Source organism: Vespa velutina, chromosome 8 (assembly GCF_912470025.1).
Source record: "Vespa velutina chromosome 8, iVesVel2.1, whole genome shotgun sequence".
NCBI classification, from domain to species: domain Eukaryota; kingdom Metazoa; phylum Arthropoda; class Insecta; order Hymenoptera; family Vespidae; genus Vespa; species Vespa velutina.
Window position 1 is genome coordinate 1,522,501 of NC_062195.1, and position 18,158 is coordinate 1,540,658.

The 18,158-nt window shown below is 30.4% G+C and overlaps 1 protein-coding gene across 6 annotated transcripts in view; it reads right to left on the reverse strand.

Moving 5' to 3' along the window:
- LOC124950889 (hybrid signal transduction protein dokA-like) overlaps positions 1-18,158 on the reverse strand; it is a 106,232-nt gene that overhangs the window by 54,683 nt on the left and 33,391 nt on the right. For 5 of the 6 annotated variants that reach the window (XM_047498339.1, XM_047498337.1, XM_047498338.1 and 2 more), the window contains exon 2: positions 9,565-9,796. In XM_047498339.1, the coding sequence (XP_047354295.1) occupies positions 9,565-9,649 (85 nt within the window). In that variant the 5' untranslated portion in view covers positions 9,650-9,796. Of the gene's footprint in view, positions 1-9,564; positions 9,797-11,243; positions 11,997-18,158 lie in introns of all 6 variants that reach the window. The other variant, XM_047498336.1, reaches the window with a different exon arrangement.

Sequence of the window (18,158 nt, forward strand, 5' to 3'; positions counted from 1 at the left end):
ATACAATACTACTCTACTAATACCTTCCTACGTTGGACTATATTTCCTTTCTGTGTTGCACGTTCCGAGATATAATCGAAACGCGATTGCACGACCATTCCAAGAAAGAAATGCATTGTACCATTTCGGTATATGTGTGTGTATGTGTGTGTGTGTGTGTGTGTACGTGCGCGTATATATATATATATATAAAATGTCATCCCCGAAGTGTTCGTTGTCGATTTTCGACAAAATGTCATATTATTCCAAGCGTAAACACTCTCGTACTCAAATTCAAGGACCTTAACTATTTTTAGAATATTTTTGGATATCAACTACCACCGGTAAGGTCGGTTGGTCTTTTAAAGGAAGCTGTTTGCATTTCACTGGATGCAGTTAGCTAGCTAGCTAACTCCTCTCCCTTCATTCTCTCTCTCTCTCTCTCTCTCTCTCTCTCTCTCTCTTTTCTTTCTTTACTGATAAAGGGTAGAAAAAAGAAAATATGAGAATAAGAGAGAATCTCACGAACCGTACAGAGATTTTCTACATAGCCGGAGGAAGAAATGTTTGTTCAACTTTTCAAACGTTTAAAAGAAGAAGAAAAAGAAGAAGAAGAAGAAGAAAAAAGGAAAGAAAGAAAGAGAGAAAGAGAGAAAAAGGAAAAAGAAAAAAAAAATAAAAGAAAGGAAGGAAGAGAGAGAGAGAGAGAGAGAGAGAGAGAGAGATGAACTTGGCAACGGGGAATAATTTAAAACAACAAGAGAAGGGGTTAGTACCGTACTCTCCCTCCTCCCCGCCCCCCCCCCCTCTCCGATCCACTCCTCTATAAATGCACCTTCGTACGCTCTAGATATTTAAGGTTTCAATCGCGATTGAAGTTAGCATGGAAGAAGCCAAGATAAGAAAATGAATGACGAAACTTTTGTCCGAATCTCTCTTCCATCCCCCTTTCTCTCTCTCTCTCTCTCTTTCTCTCTCTTTCTCTCAACTTTCCTCTCTACCCCTTTTCTTTTTCTACCCTTCACTTGCTACCAACATAGACGCAAACCCTTACAACCACTGGTACGATTGTCTATGTCGTATGTCTCTCGGCGGCGAGCTAAAGAATGGTTTCCGCTCCAAATACTTCCTATTCGAAGTGAAAAACGGATAAATAGAATTAAAAGGCGATTTATAACGCAAAGATATAAGACATCGGAAACATCCTATCGTTCTTTTACTTTATCTTCTTTTTTTTTTTTTTTTTTTTTTTTTTTTTTTTTTTTTTTTTTTCATCTGTATTACGTGTGTGCGTGTACGCGTGTACGTATGCTTCCGTACGTGCGTGTATGCGTGCGTAGCGTACGTGCGTGTATGCGTGCGTAGCGTACGTGCGTGCATGCGCCGTTTATCGTTTCATCGAAAAATATTCCGATGAACTATTCTTCGTGATTCTCTATAATTTTACGATCGATACATTTGTAAATTCTTTTCTCATTTTTTCTTTTTCTTTTTTTCTTTTTTTTCTCTTTTTTTTTTTTTTTTTTTTTTTTTATTTTATCGACGAAATATAACGACGACGTAAATTATTAATCACGAATTACTTCTTTTAATTGTATGACAAATAAAAGAGAAGAATTATGAACTTTAAAGAGGAAAATATTGTTAGGTGATGATGATTATTATTATTATTAATGTTATTATTATTATTATTATTATTATTATTATTATTATTATTATTGTTGTTGTTGTTGTTGTTGTTAATATTGAAATTAATTTATTTTGTATTATTTTGATCGTTCTCATCGTAAATATTCAATAAATCATTCTTAATGTGTTTTACAATTTTATAATCAATCGATTTGTTTCTTACTTTATGACGAATAATTTAATTCATGCGAATTGTCGCTTTCAATTGTACGCTAAAAAAAAAAAAAAAAAAAAAGAAAAAGAAAGGAGAGAGAGAAAAGAAAAAATAAAAAAAAAAGAAAAAAATAAAAATGAGAAAATAAAAAGAGAAGAAAATTAGAAAATTAGATTTTATATAAAGAAGAAAATATGGATCAGAGGATATCATTATCTGGTTGATATTAAACGAAGCTTACAATATTATTTCCTACTCGTTAGTAAATATAAATTTTCTTATCCGTTGTCTGTTTACCATTATTAAATCTACGTCCTATATACATATTTTACACACCTGAGGATTACATATGTATGTATATCAGATACGCTTTAATACCCAGGTACGTGCATGTTCCCGATCGCTTATTACGTACCAGCTCTCCTATTTTCAAGAGATAAATATTTATTCGTCTTTCGAGCTTGTAAAACATTACTCTCACAACTATCGTTATTACTATCACCACTACTACTACTACTACTACTACTCTTTTATTAATACTATTACTGTTAATATTAATATAACTACTACTAATACTACTACTATTACTATCACTACTATTAATATCATCGTCGTTTCTTTACTCTTTCATTAATTATACAAACGAATTTAAATTGGCCATATATGACAGTTCGATTCAAATAATATATATGTATTTGTATATGTATATGTGCATCTATATGTTTATGTAAAGAAAATTTTTCGTGTATGTTTTCGTTGAACTAGTGAAAAGTTTTTTAATGGCTTTCTCTCTCTCTCTCTCTCTCTCTCTCGCTCTCTTTCTGTCTCTGTTTCTCTCTCTCTATTTCTCGAAAAATTATTGTCGAAAAGTAAATACATATAAGTAAGTATATAGATATGTATATAGAAAATGAATAATCAAAAGATAAATAAGGTTTTTTTATTAGTCATCTCAATATTATCATACTCGTTCATTTTCTCTAAAAATAAAATAATAGTAATTACTTAGAGACTTGATAACTATTATATATATGGGGAGTAGAAAAAAAAAAAAAAGAAATGTAAATCGAGTATTACGGATGATATCAAACGTTAAAAGTAATTATGTGGAACTTCATCAAAAGGTTTTTTTTTTTTTTTTTATCGAATTACAAACGTGCCTTATTTATGCCATTATAAATTATAATTACTATCCTTTCGTTTGTATTTACAACATGATTATTATTATATTTATGTATATGTATATAAACGTACGTTATATGAAAATGAGTTTACGATAGAATTTTGTATTATGGAAAATATAAAATGTTAATATTAATGTTAAATTAATTATGTGAAATTTATCAAAGATTTTGATTGAAAATTCGAGTATGTTTTTAGGTTATAGAAAATTATACATATATATACCTCTTTGTATGTATATATGTACAATTCTAAATTATTATATATATGTATATATATAATATATTTATATAAGATATTCTTACGATCTAAGACGACGAGTATGTTTATACAACGTATTAGATATATCTACATATATAAGCTTATATCAAAGTATATCTAAGTGCATATATATACATGTATGCAAGTGATGCGTATAGAGAAAGCCTTTCTCCATCGTGTTTCGACAAAATAGGTGGTGAGATACGTTCTACGTGACTCGGTTTATTGTTTAGTTTAGTTGATTCGAGTGGAAAATGCTGCTGCTGCTGCTACTGCTACTGCTACTGCTACTGCTACTGCACCGAGGAATACAAAATGAAATATGGACTTTTACAAGGACCTGTCGCAACCCTCATATATTCGAGACTTTCATGCTTCGTTGCTTCATCGATCACAATATTTCTTATCTTTATATATATGTATATATATTTGTGTGTGTGTGTGTGTGTGTATAAAGTGTATGTATATATATGTGTGTGTGTGTGTGTGTGTGTGTATAAAGTGTATGTATGTATATTTGTCTTTATGCACATCTATATATACATTTTTGCATAATTAATTTTAATAATATATATCTGCATCTATGTATCATATATGTATAATAGGGAGCATAAGTGCTGGTGAAATAAAAATATCTACATAAAATATATTTCTAATGTACGAAGAATACTTAAGTTGATAAATTATTAAGAAAAAAAAGAAGAGAAAAAAAAAATAGAAGAAAAGAAACGAAAGAAAAGGAAATTATTTCAACGTGTAAATAAAAAAAGAAAAAAAAAGAAAAAAAAAAATAAGAAGATAAGAAAATTTTTGGAGATCGTTCAAACTATATTCCATCAAATAGAAAATGTAAGAATCCCTTGATACGAAGGATCGTCGAAGATCGTCTCGGGAATTTTGTCTGGTTGTCGACACCGTTCGTTGACTCACTGATAAATAGCAACATATTTGGCAACTACCAAAGCTATTTACGCGAGTAGATGCCATTGGCGCTGTCTGGATTTTAACGTTTCACCGACGAAAAGTTATGACTTTCTGTAAGATGATCGAGCCAAGGATTTCTCAGTTCCACCTCCATTCGTTGTTGTATCTATCGAGACGCGGAAGTGACTTTCGTATATATACATACATACATATACATATACATATACAGCCCTCAGACACATACATATATATATATATATATATCTTTTATCGTAAAGCATCCATTGCGATTTTCTTTATTCGATACTTGATGGATCATTACACATTGATCTTTCAAAAACGAATGAATAAATTGGATTCATTAAGATTTGATATATGCGCAATGATCGTTGCAATACAAATTTATAATTATCGATATTAAAAAGTAAATTAAAAATAAATTGAGTTTTAATGATTCATGGATCGTCAGAGTATCATCGAAAAAAAAAAAAAAAAAAAAAAAAAAAAAGAAAAAAAAAACAGAATTAGAAAAATCTTCTCTAAATTAGATTCGTTAAAATTCGATATATCCAACGATTGTTGCAATTCTAATTTTAAATTAGATTAAATTCGTGCACTACATGTTTAAAATTTATGGAATCGTTATAGGATCCTCTAAAAAGAAAAAAAAAAAAAAAAAGAGAAAAAAACAAAAAAAAAAATAAAAGCTTGAAGAATCTTCTCGAAATTAGATTCATCAAAATTTGATATATCCAATATTATATTACAATCAAATATGATATTACAAGTAATTAAATTAAATTTGTAAATCAAATATCTAAAATGTATAGATCGTCGTAAGATTTTTTTTTTTAAATAAGTCAAAATCAATTCGAAGAAGATGTTCATTAAAATTAAATATATCCAATAATTATTGAAATGAAATATAAAATTCTCAATATTACGTTCAAGCACGTAAACTGACACACTAAATATCTAAAACATTATTTAAAACTAATGGATCAATAAATAATTTCTTCGATCGAATTATGTTCATTAAAATTTGATATAATCAGTATCATAATTTCAAACAAATTTAAATAATTCTCAATATTATTAACTTAGTTAAATTAAATTCGTACGATCTAAAACAACGAATGATATTAATTAGGATCAATAAAATTCTAATAATTTATTCGAAAGAAATGCAATGTAACAAATATATGCATATATGTACGATCATATGAAAGATCACGTACATATGTGGATGAATTTTAGCAAATATACGTAAATGAAACATATATATATAAATGCACACACACACAAAAAGAGATAGACAAACGCACAAACGCACAAACGCACAAACACACGCACACACACACATAAACACACAAACACGCGCGCGTACAAATATAACATAAATAACCTAATAGAGCACGAATAGAATTCAATCGGAAATTACCATATAGGATCAAAAGCATTTCTGGTTAGTATTGTTATGGCTCTCAAAGGAACGAGAATTATCGTTATCGTCCTTTATCTAATATTTATCATGTCCTTTGGATATACCATTGAAATCCGATTAATCTACGAGCACACGAGTTACGAAATGTTAACGATTGACCGCAGAGATTATTATTTATCGATACGATACGAGACCACAGTGTTTCTACGAACGATACGCACTTGATACGCAAATAAATAATAATAATATTAATAATCATTTCGATGAAAGGAGACCAATAGAATGAAAGGACATTGAAGGGACGCGAACGATAACAAGGATGACGACTAAGACGACGACTTTAGGCATCGAGTAAATTATTTACATTGCTTTGCGTTAAACAGAATGAAAGTGAGAGAGAGAGAGAAAAAGAGAGAGAGAGAGAGAGAGAGGGGAGCAAGTTGGAAATGGAAGGAGTGAGGAATAAACGAATCATCGTCGTCGTCGTCGATTTTAGTCGACCCAAATGAAAAACAGAAGATAATTATTGTCGGCAGTATTCGGTGAAACGTCGAAGGATACACACATATATACAACAGGACACGTTCCTTGGGAACACAGACAGGACGACTCTTCTCGATCGATCGTTTTGTTCAGAGAGCTCCGTGTGCTCGTATAATTTCGTTTTGTTCGACCGTCGAAAGTTTGCCAAGTATAGTTACCTACCTCTAACTATATTCCATAGGGAGAAGGAGACGTAAGAGTAGATCGAAACATTAGAGAAAGAGAGAGAGAGAAAGAGAGAGAGAGAGAGAGAGAGAAAGACGCTTACACACATACATATACATGGAAGAAAACCATCTTGGATTGCTTTCCTCGTATTCGAAAAATATCCGAAGAGATATATCCGCGTTGAATCTCTAACCCTCCTTCTTACGTCTCGTCTTGAGATGTTACTTGATAATGGTAAAGCTATATATAGATATATATATGTGTGTACAATAATATGTGTGTATATATCTTATGTATCTAAGCGTTTTATGTATAGATATGTACGTATTTGTATGTCCGGTAATATGGTACACGTTAGTTCGCGTGAGTCACGAAATCTCGTCGTTATGTAATCATATCGAAATGATAATGATCTTTCACCGATGATGCGAATATAACGTTCTACATAACAGAGATTTTTATTTTTATGCTTTCTTTTTTGTTTCGTTTCGTTTTGTTTTCTTTTTCTTTTTCTTTCAATCACCGAAAGCGAATATTGTAATACGAACATTAACGTGCTTATATTGGATATATAGAACTAAGTAGTAGGTTCTAGTTATGTACTTGTTTATTTTCTTTTTATATATATATATATATATATATATATATATATATATCGATTGAATATGTTATCTTATTTATTTATTTATTTATTAATTTTATTTACTCTTTCTATTCTTCTTTTCCGTAATTACGATGATTGACAAAATAATTAACTAAAATCTTTCGTATAGATTTTTGACGTCAGTGTATCGTAGAATAGACAAGTAAAATAAATTTGGATATAGATATGGAAGATATTTTTTCTCTTTCTTTTTCTTTTTTTCTTTTTATTTTTTTCCATCTCATCCACCGTCCGTCCTCCCTTTAAATTCACGACCATTCTCAAGATATCAAAGTGTATAAAATAAACTGAGATAAGAGTAAAACTGAGAGAAATTTAACATAGGGGATGATATATAGAGCTTAGTTATATATATATATATATATATATATATCTATGTATCTATGTTACATACGTATATCGGTGTAGTGGTATTACTTTCGAAATCTCGGACGATGTAAATGAACGCGAAGATGAGGTACTGTGAAGTTAAAAGGAGAATGAGAAGGAACGAATTACAAGCGTTAGTCGTTACCCAGTACGAAGAATTAGGTTGCTCAGAGAAATGGAAGAAAAAGACATAGAGCGAGAGAGAGAGAGAGAGAGATGCAGAGAAATAAAGAGACAAAGAGATAAAGATAAAGATAGAGAGATAGATAGAGAATGGTTCGTAGATAGCCTCGATTCTAAACTATATATATATATATAGAGAGAGAGAGAGAGAGTTGAAATTCTCTCGGAATTGCTTTAAATGACGAAAATGGACAGTACGATGGAGAAAATGAGACTAGTTAAATTGTACGGTGGGAGGGGGGAGGGGGAAAGGGAATATATTGGAGTAAAATACTTTTCTGCATGTTTTAACTAACTCTGTCCTCTATTCTTTTTTTTTTCTCTCTTCTCTATCTCTATCTCTATCTCTATCTCTATCTCTATCTCTATCTCTATCGTTCTCATCTTTCTCGTCATGATGACTTAGATTATTAGAAGATATGATATATCAAAAAAGAGAAAAAAAAAGAAAAAAAAAAAAAAAAGAAAAAAAAGAAAACAGAAATACGTCAAACGAAATTATATATGTATGTACGTACGTATGTATGTATTTATGTTATTTGAATAATTTTGATAATCGTTTTTTCATTTTATATTGATAGATAAAATTAATACCATGTAACTTTTAGATGTATCTTATAAAAGGTATATATAATGAAATAAATAAATATATATATATTTACACACACATATATATATATATATATATATAAATATATGTGTAAATATTTAATATGAATTCGAGAATCGAATGAAATGTGTAAATAATCGTTTAAATCGTACCGAGCAATATGCTTCGAGTGTGAAAGCATGTGTTTACTCGAAACTCTCTTGGAAATGCTTAAACACGTAAATGCGCTAACAACGTACAGGATTATCAAAACGTGAGAAAGGACAATTTCGAGAAAGTCTGCTATTATGCGAGGAGTCTAGAATGTTCTCTCTCTCTCTCTCTCTTTGTCTTGAATCTCGAACGGAGGTGGTTCGTGTTAATTCCAAGAATCATATGGAATTCCTAGTTCTATCTGTTAATAGAGATTCCAACGTTTATATCCTGATTTAGAAAGGGATATGAAATTTCAATCCTAAAAAAAAAAAAAAAAAAAACAAACAAAAGAAAAAAAAAAAGGAGAGAAATAAAAAGAAAGAAAGGAAAAAAATTTCGAAATCCGATAAATAATGGAATCTGTTAGAAAGAAAAAAAAAAAAAGAAAAAAAAAAAGAAAAAAAAAGAAAAAGAAAAGAAATTCGGATACAAATTTGAAAAAAATTGTCGGACAATGTTACAAATTTTTGACGCTAAAAGAGGAAAAAGAAAAAAAAAAGAAAAATACATACGATAAATTTTGTCAAACGACGAATTCGAGAATCGAACATTGATGAATATAATATTAATTTCTGTAAAAAATTAATCGTGTCTGTAAAGAAAGAAAGAAAAAAAAAACAAACAAAAAAATAAAAAAATAAAAAAAATCTGATAAAAATTTGAAAAAGATTGTTAAAAAATGTTAGAAATTTTTAACGTTGAAAAAAGAGGGAGGGGGGGAGGGGAAGGAGAAGAGAAAATAAATAATGCAATAAATCAATAAATTTGATGAAACGACGAATCGAGAATTGAACATTGACGAATATAAAATTAATATTTTGTAAGAGATTAAATAGTATCTATATTAAAAAAAAAAAAAAAAAAAAAAAAAAAGAAAAAGAAAAAAGAACAAAAAAAAAGAAAAAGAAATCAATCCAACAAAAATTTTGAAACAACAAATTATCGGACAAAAATGTTAATTTTTAAAAATAACGATTAATATTGACATAATAATAAAGATAATAATTTTTGTAAGACAATTAATTGTACCTGATAAAGATTCAAAGAGAAGAGAGAAAAAAGAAAAGAAAAGGAAAATTGTTTGATAACGTTTACAATTTTTGAACAAAAAATTTATATAAATACACACACACACACACACATACACACACATACACACACACATATATATATAGATATATATATACATATATATATACCTGATGCCGTGGCAGTGATCGTGACGAAAACGATGGCGATGATGCCGAGTGTTGAGACGGTCGGCTGCATTATCCGACTTGTCATATCGACGATCCTCTCACTCGTGTTCTCTCTCTCTCTCTTTCTCCCCCTCAATCTTTCCCTCCTTCTTTTTTTTTTTTCTTTCTTCTTCGCTATTTCGTTCTATCTCAACCTTCAGGAACTTGCTCCATTCTTCTCTTCGTCTTTCTCCTGAAACAAGCCAAAAAAAAAAAAAAAAAAAAAAAAAAAAAAAGAAAAAGAAAAAGAACGACTTGAGTTTCAATTCTAAATCACGAACGTAATGTACATATAAATAAATGATGCATATTTACGAATCGTGTATCAACGCCTCTTTGTTTTTCGTTAACGACTATTAACTATGTAAATAAATAATAATAATAATATTACTATGTAAAAACGAGCTTATAAAATATATCTAATACTTGTATACTAAGGATAAATGTACATAGTACTAACCAATACTAAATAGTATTGTGGTGTACATATATACATATATACCATGTTTACGGTTAATTCTCTTGCGATAATCTTGTTTACGAGTGAGAACATTGTTACGTGTTTTGCGATATTAATTGGTATTACTAAGCGAGATATGTAAAACGTAAGTACATATATCTAAGTATACACATATATATATATATATATATGTGTGTATATATATACACACACACACGAACATATATATAGTAGTTGGCACACGTGCATTTTATTTCATTGTAAACGAAACCACGGTTGAAACTTTTCGAGTGAGCCATACAGAGAAAGAGAGAAAAAGAGAGAGAGAGAGAGAGAGAGAGAGAGAGAGAGAGAATGAAACTGAAGAGAGAGGTAATAGCCATTGAAATTGACGAATTAAATTGTATATAAGAGTCAACAGAAACGATGACGAAGCGGTACTACCTTCGACAAAGAACAAGATAAACATAGAAATCAAAACATTTAGAGAAGGAGAGGGAGAGGGACGTGTGAGAGAGAGAGAGAGAGAGAGAGAAAGAGAGGGTGAGAATAGCCGAATAGTTTCAACAAACTTTCATCCTTTAATTGAATTAATTACGGATCAATCGAAAATCAAAGCTATCAAAAGTAGATCGATGATAACGTCCTTGATCGATTGACATCGAATGAAATTACTAATGTCAATCTGTTTTCATCTCTTCCCCTCATGTCCTCACTCTCGTTCCCCTCGCTCCCTCTCTAACACTTCTCTCTCCTCCCCCCTCCCACTCCACCTCACCCAACCTCTACCTCCTCTACCTTTATAAACAATTTACAGAAAAATATTTGTACATATGTATGCAATTTTTAAAGGAATAAAATAGTTAAGGTCATTCGGTCAACTATCAGCCATTCGTTAAACGAATTAGAACTTTTTATTTGTGGTTTAACGTTCGATCGGAAACGTTTGTAACAGGCAAAAACTTTGATCCATGCATGTGAAATCTAACTTTCTCTCTCTTTCCCTCTTTCTCTCTCTCTCTCTCTCTCTCTCTCTCTCTTTCTCTTTCTCTATCTACCTATCTGTCTATCTATCTATCTATCTCTCTCTATCTCTTTCTCGGTTAGCATTGAATCTATAACGAGTTCTCCCATAGAGATATAGTCTCCCGGTTCAAGGGTGTTTGCTATGCATACGAACCATTTCCATTCGCTAATCACAGCTCTCTATTCAATTGGATTTCCTGTCATGTTCCGAGAGAGCACGTGTGGTTTGCCAAAGTCATCGAGCCAAAACGATTGCCTTTGTACGATAGCCATAATTTGTTAATTTCTAACGAACCACCGATCGTCGAAGGACCAACACACCGCATATCTTCGATTTTGATTATTCGTTCGAAGATACGAAGAAATTGTCTATTTGTCTATTTCTTCCGAATCCGTCGTTTTCGATCGATCGATCGATCGACCGATTGATTCATGGATCTTCGACACAAACGTGCATGCGCAGGTATGTCCTTTCTTTTATTCTTTTTTCTTTTCTTTTTTCTTTTTTTCTTTTTTTTTTCTTTTTTCTTTTTTTTTTCTTTTTTTTTGTAATCTTTGCAATTCTTTCTTCTTTTTGTTTTATTTTTTTTTTATCTATCGCAAAGATCTTTTAAAGAAAAAAAAAATTAAACAAATTTAATCGGATCATTGACGATCATATCCCTTAACAACAACAACAACAACAACAACAACAACAACATCTATTCCTTCCCTTCCTTTCACATTTTGAAATAAAATTCAAGTAATTGTCAAATTGTCAATGTAGGGTTTCTCTGTTTTCTACTTACGACGGGTATTTCAATTAAATTGCGATGCGTTATATACATAAATAATATTTATCGTACGAAGAAGGCAAATGGAATAAAGTTTAGCATTCGTTACATCCATCAATGTGGAAATGCGCGTTCTGCAAAATAAAATTATTACCATAGATATGTACGTTGAGTGTGTGTGTGTGTGTGTTTGATATTCGACCGTAAAAGAGATTCATATTGGCCGGATTGGAAAGGACGAGTGATCTTTTTTCGTTTTCAAAAAAGTTGGAAATAAATTAACAAAAAAAAAAAAAAAAAAAAAAAAAAAAAAGAAAAAAAAGGAAACAAAAAAAAGAAACAAAAGAATGGGAAAGAAAAAAGAACATAAAACACAAGAGATAAATAAGAGAGAAAAAAGAATAAAGATTTTAGAAATTTATTTTATCATAGATTGGTCGAAAAAATGAATGATAATTTTTGTGCGATCATCTTCGAGATCGATTCTATCGAATATATATATATATATATATATATATATTTATATCTATCTGTACTTCTTTTCTTTTTGCAAATTATCTTTTTTTTTTTTTTTTTTTTTTTTTTACGTTAAAAATTTCTTTCATATATATACATATTTTCATTTTTATTTCTATTTTTTTTCTTGGTCTTTTTTTTTTACGTTAAAAACTCGTTAAATATATATTTATGTGCGAACGCACAGAGGACGTGAAAGTAAATGTAAAACAACACGGCGCGTATCTCGATTCTCTTCAGATATATAATATAAATGGATTTATATATGTGCGTTGATATTACACGTTTGTGACATAGTCTGTATCTACGTATGTATCTATGTATTGTATCTCTACGTATGTATGTATGTATGCAACAAATGTGGAAAGCCATATTGCGCTCTAGGAAATCCGTTGTTTCCGACGATTCTCTCTCTCTCTCTCTCTCTTTCTCTCACAATCACCGGACTTCCAATTATAATGTTTAATCAGTCGTGTAATTATACGTAGGAATTATCATCTCTCTAACTTAGAACGGCGAAGCCGTGTTACGTCATGAAACTTTGTTTCTAACGATGACGATTGTTCATAATGCGCGAAATATTGAAATTCGAGCGTTCTTGAATCGTAGAATTAATGATCCACATACATTTTCAGAATATAGATCAATATGGATCGTAGCTTATTCGAAGAAAATCGTCGAATAAGAAAAGATTGATTTAACTTAGGATTAGATTAGATATTAACGATATAATGTTACTCGAATAAATTATATCATAATAATATAAATATTATAATACGCGATGAGAGGGAAATTTTTTATATCGATACTTTTTCTCTTTTATTTTATTTTATTTTGTTCTTTCCTTTTTCCTGTTTTTTTCTGTTTTTTTTTTTTTTTTTTTTTTGGAAACGTATAACACACAAACATGCAAACACAAAAATCTAATCTGGATTTCGAAGATATGGAAAATCTTAATCGAAAATTTCCAAGCTATCGGAGTAGTTGCCATTCTATTCTGGCCATTGATTTACCACTAAATCGAATACGACCGATAAGGTATCTCGTTAAATTGTTTGCCGAACGAAGCTTCTTCTATTCGTTTGTAGTTTCAAGTTTGATACACGACTGTGTTCGTCGATATATTTTCTCTCTCCGTTGAACGTTTCGCGATGTTAAATTTCCACGTTATATTGCGATTCAAACGACTATCTATTTATATTCTTTTCTTTTATCATCTTACATCTTATATTCGTTTGTATATGCGCTTGCTATATCTTTGTACATATACGTGCGTCGTGATCTATATATATATATATATAATTTTTTTTTTATTAACGTAAAGAAAACATATATTCTTTCTTCGAAATTTACGTTCGATAAAAAAAAAAAATATACATATATATATATAGTTTATGATAAGATTAAAAAATTCATTTTTTTCTTATCTTATGTTTTTCAAATGGATATAAATATAATTAAATGTTATAATTGTTATATATATATATGTGTATTATATCTAATACCAAAATATATCTAATATATTATTTCGTATATAATCGATTAGCTCGACGATGTGAAATGACACTAATATACGAATACGTTCAGTAACACGCGTTGTTTGTTCATGGTAAACTATCGAATTAATGATTTCTCTCTCATTAATATTATAGATATTACTAGATGGTATTTCATCGAGATTAACAAATACAAATTTCGAATATGTATGAGAAACCAATAATTGATATGTATATATTTGTAGATATATGAAACAGATAGAGAAACAGAGAGATAGATAGAGAGAAAGAGAGAGAGAGAGAGAGAGAGAGAGAGAGAGAGAGAGAGATACATTGAAATGCAAGTTGTCTTAGTATAGATGATATTTAAGATGGAATAAATTTACTAATGCTTTGTTAGACCATGGTAAATTATCGGATTAACCAGTCTCTCTCTCTCTCTCTCTCTCTCTCTTGTTCTCATTAGTATTATAGAACTCTAGATTAAATTTCATTGAGATTTCTCTCCTCTCGAGGATTAACAAATATAAATTTCGAATATCCATTATAAATCAATAATTTATATGTATATATTTGTAAGTAGATGAAACAGAAAGGAAGAAAGAGAGAAAGAGAAAGAGAGAGAGAGAGAGAGAGAGAGAGAGAGAGAAGGAAACGCAAGTAGTCTTTGCAAAGATATCATTTAAGACATAATATAGATTTATTAACATTTTGTTAAATCATCGATTAAATTATATCGAATTAATAATGGTTTTTCTCTCATCAGCATTATAAATTTATAGATGGAATTTCATGGGGATTATTCTCTATTTCTCTTTATATCTCTACTCGACGTTTAATAAATACAAATTTCAAATGGAAATCAATAATTAATATGTATGCATTTGTAGATATATGAATGAAGAGATAGAGATAGATAGGATAAATAAATAGAGAGAGAGAGAGAGAGAGAGAGAGAGAGAGAGAGAGAGAGGGAGAGAGAGAGAGAGAGAGAGAGAATCAAACAAATATGTACATCAAATGCAAGTTGTCTTAGATAGAGATATTACTTAAGACGATTTGATTTGAAACTTTGCTGCAAGTTGTAAGAGGCAGCTTAATGCCTCCTCAACCCTAAAGTTGATAGTAATTCCTATTGGTCGAGCTACGGGAACAGGCAAGTGAACGAACAAACCTAACTGATCGCAACGAACATAATTCTCCTTCCTTCTCTCTCTCTCTCTCTCTCTCTCCCTATACATATATATATATATATATATATATATATATATATTCATATACATAGGGGGTAGTAGTGGTAATAGTAATAGCAGTAGTGGTAAGTATTCGTCATTGAACACAGTCTTGCATCTGGCGCGTCCTCTATAACATTTCCTAATTTACTTAGGCAAATCCGGGTCTAACGGATTTCTGAGAATCGCTAGCACCGTCACTAGTAATAATTTATCTTATGCCATATACAGTTCCCATCGAATTCCATCTATCCTATATATCGAATTTCTGGTATCTAATCTGTATTTAGAAATTTCCTATTCATTGACTAACCCTAAATTATTCTTGTATACCTATCTATATCCTCTATCTGTCCATTTATCCCCTATTATCTATATATTTGTGACAATTTTATCGATTATCATTTAGAATACATTTATTGATTCTTTAAAAAAAAAGTTGATGTGTAAAAAAAAAAAAAAAAAAAAAAAAGAAAAGAAAAAGAAAGAAAGAAACGATCTTGGACGACTCGTTGATTTATGAAAAACAAAAAAAAATAAAAAAGTAAAAAAAAAAGGAAGAGAGACTTATGTAATACGCGAAATTAATGATTAATTAATTCTACGAAATAATGATAAATTGAAATAAAATTTTATATATATATATATATATATATATATATATATATATATATATGTATTGTATTTTTTGTATGGATTTGATACGTTCAATTATTTTCTTTTTTTTGCTTTTTTATATATTTTTCTACTTAAAATTATTTCAATAATTAGAAATTTTTGATTAAGATAAGGAGAGAGCGAGAGAGAGAGAGAGAGAGAGAGAGAGAGAGAGAGAGAGAGAGAGAGAGAGAGAGAGAGAGAGAGAGAGAGAGAGAGAGAGAGAGAGAGAGAGAGAGAGAGAGAGAGTACTGAAAAAAAAAGAGAATTATCGGATAGTTTTAAGGAGGTACTTATTGTTAAAGGAGGTGCGAATAAGAGGTAAAATATGAAGTTCACTTCGACGGTACTTCCTCTCTTTCTTTCTCTTTCTCTCTCTTTCTTTTACCCTCTTGTCTCGTAGCGTAATTAAGAACTTTAGTTCGTTCGACTCTATCCTCATTTCTACTTACTTTCTTCTCCGCTGATGAAAGAGAAGACAGAAAAAGAAAGAAAAAAGACTGAGAAATAAAGTTTGAAGATTTGAACATCTTGAATCACGTGTTGTTTCTGAAAAGCCGAAGGCATTTTATCGGTATTTGGAAAATTACGAATCCTTGTTTCCGATCGAGAAATAAAAATTAAAAGTTGATTGAATAGATAAAAAAAGACTTTATTCATTTTTATCGATAAGGAAGAAACAATTAAAAAGTAGAAAAAGATAAAAGAAAGAGAAGAAAGAGAAGAAGAAAAAAAAACATGAGTTAGAATGATAGTTACACTATCAATATCTCGCAGATAGAGAGAGAGAGAGAGAGAGAGAGAGTGAGAGAGAGAGAAAGAGAGAAAGAGGGAGATTCGAATAAACTAAATCGGTGGGACTGTTTTGTTCCTGACGTTAACGTGAAATTATACGAAATTATATTTAATTACGTGATGTAATTACCCGACTCCCGTTATCACAGCAGCATCGGAATATCGTATCGTGTCACGGTCTTTCGATTGTTAGCATAATCAATTAAGTATTTTATTAATTAATTACAATTAGAAAATATTCAAACAAATCTCTCTATCTGTACTTATTTATATATTTTCGTATTAGAGGAAGGTACAACATAACGAGTGATTCTAAATTTATATTTTTTCTATTATATTTTGTTGATCTCTCTCTCTCTCTCTCTCTAAAAAAAAAATATATTTTTATCTTCTCCATTTGAAATTTTATCTCGAATCCATATTCGATTTACTATGTACACGTAAACATAAGAGAACACACACACACGCACACATATATTTTTTTTTTTTTTGTAAATCTTATCCTTTCTTCGATTTTATTTGTTATCAGATCTCTTTTAATGTATTATGTTTATCCCGAGAATACAGTTTTTAACATAGATATATAAATATCAAGCAAGAGAGAGAGAGAGAGAGAGAGAGAGAGAGAGAGAGAAGTAATCTTTCATAGATACAAATACGAATCGTTGTTTTCTTTGTAGAAAAATACAATCTCTAGAGAAAACAAGATCGAATTGGTAAATAAAATAGAATATATATACAGGTATCTAAATAATATACAGAATGTACGTCTCTCTTCCTTTTTTTTCGACGGAGTATTCAATCGTGAAGGTAGATATACGAGCGAGTATTATTATTTTCAAATTTTCGAAAAAAAAAAAAAGAAAATAATAATAAAGTGGAAGAAAGAAATCTCCGTAAGAAAAGGAAGAAAAAAAAAAAAAGAAAAGAATAATACGCGCTCTAACGCACAATGAACTCGTGGAGGAAGATTATAAACAAAAAAAAAAAAAAAAAAAAGAAAAAGCAAAAAAAAGCAAAAAAAAAAAAGAGAAAGAGAAGGAGAACAAAATTTCATCTGAGATACGATGTTAAACGATTTCGAAATCGGTGAAGCGCGCTGCATGTGGTTTTACAGAAGGGTTGCTTTTCGTCTCCTCGATCGCATGCGACCGCACATCCTCGGAATACCTTAGAAATACACCGTGCTAATATCATCCTGGTAACGTCGCTTTAATGGCTTGAACAAATTTTCACGGTGGTCCGCCACCGTTCCCCTTTCTCCTCTCCCCCGCCCGTTCGCTCCTCACCGTCGTAACCCCCTTTTAACACCAGACCACCCTTCTTCTCTTCCTCATCCAATGTTCACATGGTTTTGGTCGGTTCGGAAAGTTTTCAGACGAAATTTGTTACCAACCATAGCTTTTCACCATCCTATGTGCCCTTATCCCTCTACCATTCTCCTTCTCAAAATTTCCCTTATATTTACACAACCCCCTTTTCTCATCCCCAGTTTCGAAAATAATTATTCTCTATTTCTGTCTATCTAACTATCTCTCTTTAACACCAGATGGATATTTCAGAATTAATGAGACACAGATTTCGTTTATCCATCCCTCCT